Raw genomic sequence first — 9,354 nt, 5'->3', positions numbered from 1 at the left:
TTGATGATTAAAAGATATTAAAGTAGTAAGATCAGATAATGGTACAGAATTTCTCGATCATTCTTGCACAAATTTTTTCAAATCCAAATGGATTTTGCATAAAAAATCTTACCTTTATACTCCCAAACAGAATGGGGTTGTGGAGAGGAAGCATAAACACCTCCTACAGGTTGCTAGGGCAATCATATTTAAGTCAAATCTTCCTAAATGTTTTTGGGGTGAAGCTATTCTTACTGCTACTCATCTAATTAATAAATTATCCCCTGTTGTACTTAACTGGAAATCACCTCATTAGGTTTTATTTGGAAATTACACAAAGGTTTTCGGATGTCTTTGTTTTGCTACCAACATCAATCCTCATAAAGAAAAGTTTACTCCTAGAGCTTTCAAATGTATTCTCATTGGTTTTGCACATGGTTACAAAGCTTACAAACTTTATAATCTTTCTACCAAGCAAATATGTTTTTCTAGAGATGTAGTTTTTTATGAAAATGATTTTCCTTACCAAAAGACAAATGCTACTTCCAACCGTGATTCTGTTATGCCATTACCTATTTTTCAAGAAGACACAACCCAACTACACACTCCTTTACAACATCACACCATCACAAATTCCATTACACCATCACAACCAGTTTTCAATTCACCTGCACTAGTCCCAACCCAACCACATACTCCTCCTTTATCAGAGTCATTCTAGTTGCAGGACCAACCGATGCTGATATCATTTCAGTCAAAAAGTATTTTGATAGTCATTTTATCATCAAAGACCTAGGTGGGTTATGTAAAATACTTCTTGGGTATTGAGGTAGCTAGGTCTTCTGAAGGCATGTATCTTAACCAACGCAAATATGTCCTTAATATGATCATAGATGTTGGGTTTTCTGATGCTAAAGCTGCTACGTTTCCTTTCCCAAAAGTCCTTAAGCTCAATAATGAAGAGGGTTCTCTATTACCTGCGCCTGATTAATACTGTCGGCTTGTTGGAAGACTTCTATATCTCAGCCTTACTCTGCCTGACATCACTTACGCAACCCAGCAACTCAGTCAATTCACGTAGCATCCTCGGCAAACGGATTGGCAAGCAGCCCTGCACGTCTTATGGTATTTGAAAGGCTGCCCTGACAAAGGACTTGAACGCATGTCCCATGTCCGAAAAGTCGTTAACTGGATTTTGCATTTTTCTGGGCCTTTCATTGATTTCGTGGAACTCCAAGAAACATAACACTGTCAGTCGCTCCTTTGCTGAAGTTAAGTATCGCAGCATGGCTTCCACCGTTTGCAAGCTCCAATGGGTTAGCTGTATTCTTCATGAATTTCACATTCATTTTTCCTCTCTCATTCTTCTTCACTGTGATAATAGGGCAACTCAACATATTAACCCCAACCCAATTTTTCATGAGCGAACGAAACATCTTGACATCGATTGTCATGTGGTGTGCGATCAATTGCAAAAAGGATTCATCAAAACTGCAAAAAGGATTCATCAAAACTATCCTTGTCGCCACACGTCTACAGCTTGCGGACCTTTTCAGCAAGCCACTTGGTGCTTCAGGGTCTTCTTCTCTTTTAGCCAAGATAGGTCTACACAGTCTTCACTCGCTTCCATCTTGCGAAGGGGATGTGAAATGTTTGCCCAAATGCATAACACCAAAGCTACAACAGCAGCAAATAGAAAAGAAGCAAAACAATGCATGTGGCATCTTAATTAAATAATGCGGCTCAAGCCAAAGCCAAGAAAGTCGGTCACATTTGTAACAAAGAGAATTAGAGCTGTTATAACTAATTCTATTTATTTTGCCTAGATGGGCATTCAATTGTAACACACAATACACTCTCTAATAGCTGAGCAAGTTCTAGAATGTTATAGATGATTTCAGTAGCTTCTCACACTTGTATATAAATAGGTGTCAAGCAAATCAATAAAGCAATTTTTCGTTCTTTCATTTTTAGCTTCTCTGCATTCTTTGTGCACTGCCATTTGTTGTATCTAACCACTAATCAAGGATGGCTGTGTATGCATAACGAGAAAGGGAAGCGAGCAGTGAGTAAAAGGTATCTTCAATCATCATTCACACTAATTTGGGTCAAAATCTTGACGACATTCTTTAAAAAAAAAAAAAACAAATGATACATTCATATATTAATAACAACACAAGAAAATGTTGCCATCTATATATCACAAGGAGAAAAGCTATGGCATTCTATTTGTGACCATCCTTCCTTCACATTTGAGTATATGCAGAGCAAATCAAGCACACAAAATCCTCAACTCACAAGTCAATCCGGCAGAAAGCTCTAAAACACTTCAGCTATCTTGCTTGCTAGAACACGTTCCCTTCTTTCAATGTACGCAAATGGGAACCAACCTGCTTTCCCTTTGCATTCTCCTTCTGCCCAGCCATTGTTTGTCACCTGTTAAGAATGCATAGCAGAGTTCAACCATTCTTGCATTGAAATTCTGTAAGATATAGGTGAAGGATAACACACAGCATACAAACATATATATATATTCCAAACCTTTCGAACAACAACATAATCATACAAACATATAGATATTCCAAACCTTTCGAACAACAACATAATCACCAACTGATAAAGTCAGCTCCACATCAGATTCAGCTTGATAAGAATGCATCACCTATGGTAAAACAGGAAATTAACAAACAATTTAAAATCAAAAGCTGCCAAAAAAGCCATGCCATTTTTTTCATAAGCCAAGTTAAATGTAATAACGGAGAGGACATGGTTACAAACCTCCCCCAAAAAGTAACCCATGCCATCTGTTGAGCCATTATGCGATTGAGAAGCGTACACACCATTTACTTCTTCATATGAAGGTGGTGGTGCCATGTTGTTCTCCACACTTGGGGTAGGAGGTGCTTCAATTCTTTGTCGTTCAGATATCATCTAATTGTGGAAAGAATTATAGATCACAAACATAAACCAAGGCAAAAAGCAGTAAGGACCATCACATTGTAATACAGCTCAAACTTATAGAGAAGGCTTGGTGGAAGGACATATAGCATGATTACATACCTCATTTTCAAGCTGATCAAGTATCTGAATAACTCTCTGGTGATAAGCACGTTCTGCTTCGACCTTCAAATTAGAAAAAAAAAATGAGACATGGATGAGGCTCCATATCACCATATCAGATCTCCACTAAACACATTATTTATAGATAAATTGAACCATGGTAGAAACAGTGTATATTGCATTACCATTGCAATAAGTCGCTGGAGAGTCAACCTCTGTTGTTGAGCTTCAACAGCAGCCATTGCTGCAGCTGCTTCCTTCCCCAATACCGCCATGTTTGACTTCAGGTCTTGCAGCTTTGATTCGGCAGCTTCTAATTTCATAGCAAGCTCAGGACTTCCAGGCATTTCTCTCACTTTTACCTGGCGTTTGGAAACTTCTATGGCCTGTTTAGGTTCAACAGAAGTGTAACTAAACAATTTTAGGAAAAAAGAAATCAACTTGAACACTAGTGTAATGTTGTGAACCGCATATAATTGATCCACAATCCATTTTGATATGTTTGGATCACAAAAATCAGTAAAAGTGGAAGTCTTCCAGGAGACAAAAAAAATCGAAGTTAAACTTGCACTATTTAAAGGAACAATGAACTAAATAAATTAATATCAGGAGCAATCTATAGTTCCTGTTTATACAAGATGCCCATTAGGTATCAATAATCCAATAAGAAGCTATATTTTCAAGTACCTGAGCTTCTGCTTCTTGTCGCATTCTGTCATAACGTTGTGCAAGATGTCGAGCATCCTCCAAAGGAGCTCCCATTACCATTGCTCTCAATGGCTCAGCAACCTAACAATTAAAACATTTCAACACTCTATCATGCATCTAATTGAAAGGCATCAACAACAAAGGTAGTGAGTAAATATTAACAATCAAGTCAAATAAATGTTATTTCAAGTAAACTAATCAGAATTAAACATAAAAAGATAGGACCTTTCATAAAATAAATTGAAATGAAATACAAATTGTGATTAATTTCTAACGGTGTAAATACTATGATTAATTAACAGAGAACAAAAGATCACACAAGTTATTCTATGTAATTTGATTTGTCATTAATCAACTCAACGAGCAAAACTGCTAATACATTTAGCTAAGACTCAAAGCATGAGAAAAAAATTGTTCCTCCACCAAAGGTGCAATATTTTGGGCCGATTTCTATGTTTGTTAATTCTCAGGCGTCTTATATCTTGGGCGTTACTTTCCATATACCAGGTTTGTACCTCCTTCTCTTAGATGTTTTTCTTTTCTACATTTTAAGAAAATTATAGAGAGAATACATTGGACCAAGCTTAGATATTGGGCCACAGCAATGGCACACACACACACGCGCGCACACACACATATACACACACACACAGAGACAGAGATCAAGTTTGTGCATCTTATAAGCTTAAGAGAATTAGATGTCAATTCATGCTCTACTTTGTCAAGCAGCAGAGGCTAGGATACATTCTTTTCATCATAGACTATGTTCCTTTCCAAGTCAGATCAACTAACAAAATGTTCTTACACTAGTCAGGCCCTATTTTGAAGCTTTTTAGATGTTCATATGCAGCAGTGAGCACATGAAAGTCACCCAATGGGGCTGCATCCCTTGTGTATCAATGTCTAAGCAAACTTGCTGGCACTTTGTTCACAAGTTAGTACTTATCTTTATTCCAGGAAATAAAAATGTCTCAAGACATTTAATCCACAAAATCTTGCAAAAGTAGCTGAAGATAAGGCTTTTAGTAGAAGAGATATTTTACCCCAAATCCAATCTGTTCGCATACATTTTGTCTGATATTGTGAAGAGGTCCTAATTCACATATCTGGCTAGGTTCTAAATTTATTAATCCATCTATAACAACTCAAATATGGATTTTATTTATGGAAATAATCCTATCCATAATTACTATTAACATAAACATAATTTACTATAAATTTAAATAATTTCATTGATTGTAAATATAAATAGGAGGGCCTGTGCATGTGTGTGTCAATAACTATTGAATTCCCAAATAAATGATGGTATAGGTAACATATATAAAGCAAAATGAAATATTAATTTTATTCAATCTAACGTATGCTTTTATGATTTGAACAATTAAATATAGATTGAAGTTGTATTTTGTTGGGAATGTTTGAATGGTACGTCAAAAAAGTTGTTATGGGCTCAAGGCATGTTGCCAAAGCAAATTACTTTTCCACTTTCCTTTTTTTAATCTCTTTGATAGTGTTAATAGTTAAGAGTTATTGTTACTTCTTCTTCTTCTTCTTCTTCTTCTTCTTCTTCTTCTTTTGTAATTTATGAACCTACAGTTAAGTGTCAATTTCACAATAATTATGAACATATAACTATGTAATGAACTTATGATTTGCTAACATATAAAGAAAAGAATTTGAACTATGAACAAAGAAAAAAAGAAAAAGAAAAAGGATTCAGTAAATGTATTAGATGTCTGAGTTTGTCAGCATATGGATATAGAATGTACCTTGAGAGTCTATTGGATTAATGGATTGGACTGGACTTGACAAATTGTTTGGCAAATTTAGATTAGAATATACTTTAATGTGGTCTGATCCGACCTGTTTACAGCCCTATATGAGGGATCTAACCTGATGTACATACGAAGGAAACAAGTTTCCTCCTATCTTTCATCACCCCCTACAATTCACTGTTACTAATAAGTAATAAAAATTTGCTAATCTCAACAATGATCTAGAATGATCCAGCAACTTTGTAGTTTCCCCACTAATAAGAAATTTTTGTAAGAAAAGAAACAATCCCAGTAAATTTATGTTGAACTCTCTCCTTAATGCAGTAAAAAATTTTTACTGTAACAATCTTTGCAGGCATGGTGAGTTTCGGCTTGCAAATGATGGAGCATTATTCAATTAGGAAATATAGTTTATATGCTATAACTATTGTAGATTCAGAATACAAACTTGTATAAATGACAATTAAAATATGTTCAAGCGTTTTGCTACATTGCAAGACATGGAACCTAAACCATTGAAATTTATGTTCTACAAAGAAAACAAAATTTCGGTCAAACCTGTGTACCAAGTGCTTTCAGTAGATTACCACGTTCCTTCTCCATCTGAGCGCGAGCACGTCCATAATTTAGTGCTGCCTTTGATAATGTAGTACCACTAGTACACGTATTTTCCGCGCCATATTTCCTGCTATCCTCTGACAACTTTGTTCCTGTTGATGAAAATAAATGAAACGTATATAAGAACATTCCATTCTTGAAATTCACAGTAGAACTCCATAGAGTAAAATAACATCAAAGCTTTCATCAACTCACCTATCTCAACTTGTTTGGATCCAGTGACAATATATCCTTCTACACCACGAACAATATCCCGTTGGAAATGCTGAAATACAACATTTATCACTATTAAGTTCATAAATAAAACAAATGAAAGGAGAATTATGGAGTAGAGTGACTAGGCAACCTTTCCAGCACGTGTTGATATGTAAAGCTTCTCAAGTTTCTGATGTTGGTGGAGTTCTGCCTCATCAGTAATAACATTGTCTGAGCTTCCATATCCACCAGCCCCAAACTGTTTGAGAACCGCCTGAAATAACACCCAAGTTAATTAAAACACCTCTCATTTCAAGCAGAAAGCTCTGAACTAAATTTTGAAACAAAAGAGAGAAGATAGGAAGAACGGGTTGGGGGGAGAGGGGGGGGCGAGTGGTGTGTTGTGTGTGTGAGTTTGCTATTCATGAAGCCAAGAATACAAAATATTTAAGTCATGCAAAAAAAATCAAAGACATATATGAACCTCATGATAATGGGAAATCACAATTGAATAGACAAATGACGTGGAGATTCAGATTCATGGGTCAAATCAAAACTACACGTAACAAATAAAACCCAGATTTAACAAGCAGCGATGGAAGGCAGAAAACAATAAATGGTGTATTGGGCATGAGCATAATAATTAGATTCACATCATAAAAGTAAAAAAACCACCCCACAAATAACACAGATTTACTATCTTGGAACTTAAAACCAACCCTTTTTTAAGGATATGTCTGAAAGTCTGAAGTCAATTGAATCACCTCACCTAATCATGTTTCTATAAGATTTATGTGAAGGACCAAAGGCTACTACACAAGCCATTACTAGCAACTGAAAAAGTGGGCAACTAATCAAGTCCAAAACTGAATCCATCATACACTATAAAAATAGCTTCAATTTTCCTAAATCAACCCAATGCCTTAATGCTTCTCTACAAATTTGAACAAACCAATTAAACCTTTCTTTTCTTATTATAATTGTTTATCTTTTAGCAGCGCGGGGCTCTATAAGCCTGGAGAGCAACAAAGATATCAGAGAAAAGACCAAAAATAAGAAACTAAAGGAGAAAAAAATTAGAACCCATCAACGAAATGGAGATGATAAACAGAAAGAAGACAAACTTGGATCTGATATTAGGGTTAGATTTAGAGATACCTGTTGTTGCTTAGCGACCTGTTCTCGAAGCTTTGTGGCTTGTTTTCGAATTGCTTCCATTCACAGGGGATGATTTAGAGTCGTTTTGATTGGATATTTTGGAGTCTGGAGATGTCAAAGAGAGAGAGGGAGAGACGAAATGTTGTGTTGCTAGGCACTAGAGAAAGAAATCGCTCGGTCTTTTGTCTTGGGCGTCCTTGTACAAAAGACACCAATGCCTGTTTCAAATTGGAGAAAACCATAGGTGTTATCCTGCGACCGTTCTCATTTTACCATCTCTAAACGAAATTAATAGCTTGGAGTATGAAAATATAATTAATATGATTAAAGAAACAAATTTTGCTTAATAGATCTCTCGCTCAAATTTTTCATTAAAAGTTAAATAATTCATATTATTAAATTATTTTTTAGATATTTTAACTCATATAAAAATAAATTTAATTATAATTACATTAAATATTTATATCAGAATATATATAAAATTAATTAAAGTGTATATAGATATACGAATTTATATATGAGTATTCAAAAGAACTCATTCTCATATAAGTTCAAACTCTCTGTAGACACATTCTTATTCTTGAAACTTATAAATTTGTCCCATTTGGGCCCAATATCAAAACACAATATATTCCACATACTCATAAACATAATAATAAATGGGTCATCCAATCCATCAAACATGCATAGCATATTAAGTTGTCCCAAAATAATAATTTAGTTAAATCAAATAACATTTAAATTCTAAGATTTAACAAGTTTATACAAATAATTGAAGTAAAATCCTCGAAAAAATATTGTAAAATATCAATCTTAACTATAATCTCTATAACTATAGAGTGAAATGCAACATACACAACATTTTCACATCATAACATCAAAAGGTAATTTGGAGCACTCACACACCTGTAGTATCAATCATAACATATGTCTCTTAAATTATCCATAGTCCACACCACATCACCAAATTTCCACAACAACATTCATGGCACATTAATAGTTATGAATGCAACATAATTCGTGCCTAGAGTTTAACTAAATAAATATATGCATATAAGTGATGCATGGGCAAACATATAATAATATCGAAATTATAATTAAAATTAATATTTTACTGACAATCATATTACATTTATTTAATACAATCGACTCAATACAAATAAAGAAAAGACCAATTGGGCTAAACAATCCATACATCACCCATCAAATCAATCATCCATCACAATAAAATTCCAATTTAGTCCTTATTATTGATCATTTTACAAAAAACAAGCTCTAAAAATTATAAAACTTTGAATATTACTAAGCTATTGCAAAAGAATCGTAATTTTCTAAGCTACCACGAATATTTTATGGATTTTTAATCCTATTTAAGCACTAGAAAATTACGTAAAAACTAGGTTCGACAATGGGAATCGAGGATACCTAAATTTAATTTTCTAAGCTCATTTAATGCTCGAAATTAAAATTTATGGGTGGCCTCGGTTTCCTCGTGGAAATGGGCTAAAATCTTCCGAGCAAAACGATGGATTTGGCGTTCTTGGTGTCTATGGAAAGCTCAGTAGATGATTTTAGACACAGGAGAGAGAAAAGAAAGAGAAAAGAGAGGAGAAGAAAAAGGAAAAAATACAAAATTTTGAATTTTTCAAAAATTAGAAAAAAAAAATCGTAGACTCCAAATATATTTTTAGTTTTGCCACGTGGTCTTTAAATTAATTTTTAAAAATCATCAAAGTTTATATTTGATTTTTAAAATCAAAAATCTCAAAAATTCCTAAAATTTAAATAAAATTAAAATATCAAAAATACTCATAAATAATAAAATTTGGGGTGTTACATTCTTCCTCAATTTTTACACAAG

General features: G+C 34.2%; 1 protein-coding gene across 1 annotated transcript; it reads right to left on the bottom strand.

The window, feature by feature from the left end:
• Positions 1 to 2,118: 2,118 nt before the first annotated feature.
• LOC110646495 (SH3 domain-containing protein 2) lies at positions 2,119 to 7,707 on the bottom strand. The gene is made up of 10 exons (XM_021799943.2): positions 7,494 to 7,707; positions 6,487 to 6,609; positions 6,336 to 6,405; positions 6,081 to 6,232; positions 3,727 to 3,828; positions 3,225 to 3,425; positions 3,040 to 3,102; positions 2,758 to 2,910; positions 2,567 to 2,641; positions 2,119 to 2,415 (listed from the first exon to the last, which is right to left on the bottom strand). Exons 1-10 carry the CDS (start codon positions 7,551 to 7,553, stop codon positions 2,299 to 2,301), a joined length of 1,116 nt encoding a protein of 371 aa, XP_021655635.1. The 5' UTR covers positions 7,554 to 7,707; the 3' UTR covers positions 2,119 to 2,298.
• Between the last annotated feature and the right edge of the window lie 1,647 nt (positions 7,708 to 9,354).

Source organism: Hevea brasiliensis, chromosome 1 (genome assembly GCF_030052815.1).
Source record: "Hevea brasiliensis isolate MT/VB/25A 57/8 chromosome 1, ASM3005281v1, whole genome shotgun sequence".
NCBI classification, from domain to species: domain Eukaryota; kingdom Viridiplantae; phylum Streptophyta; class Magnoliopsida; order Malpighiales; family Euphorbiaceae; genus Hevea; species Hevea brasiliensis.
Note: the sequence above shows the minus strand (reverse complement) of the source record. Positions and strands in the feature narration are given on the sequence as shown.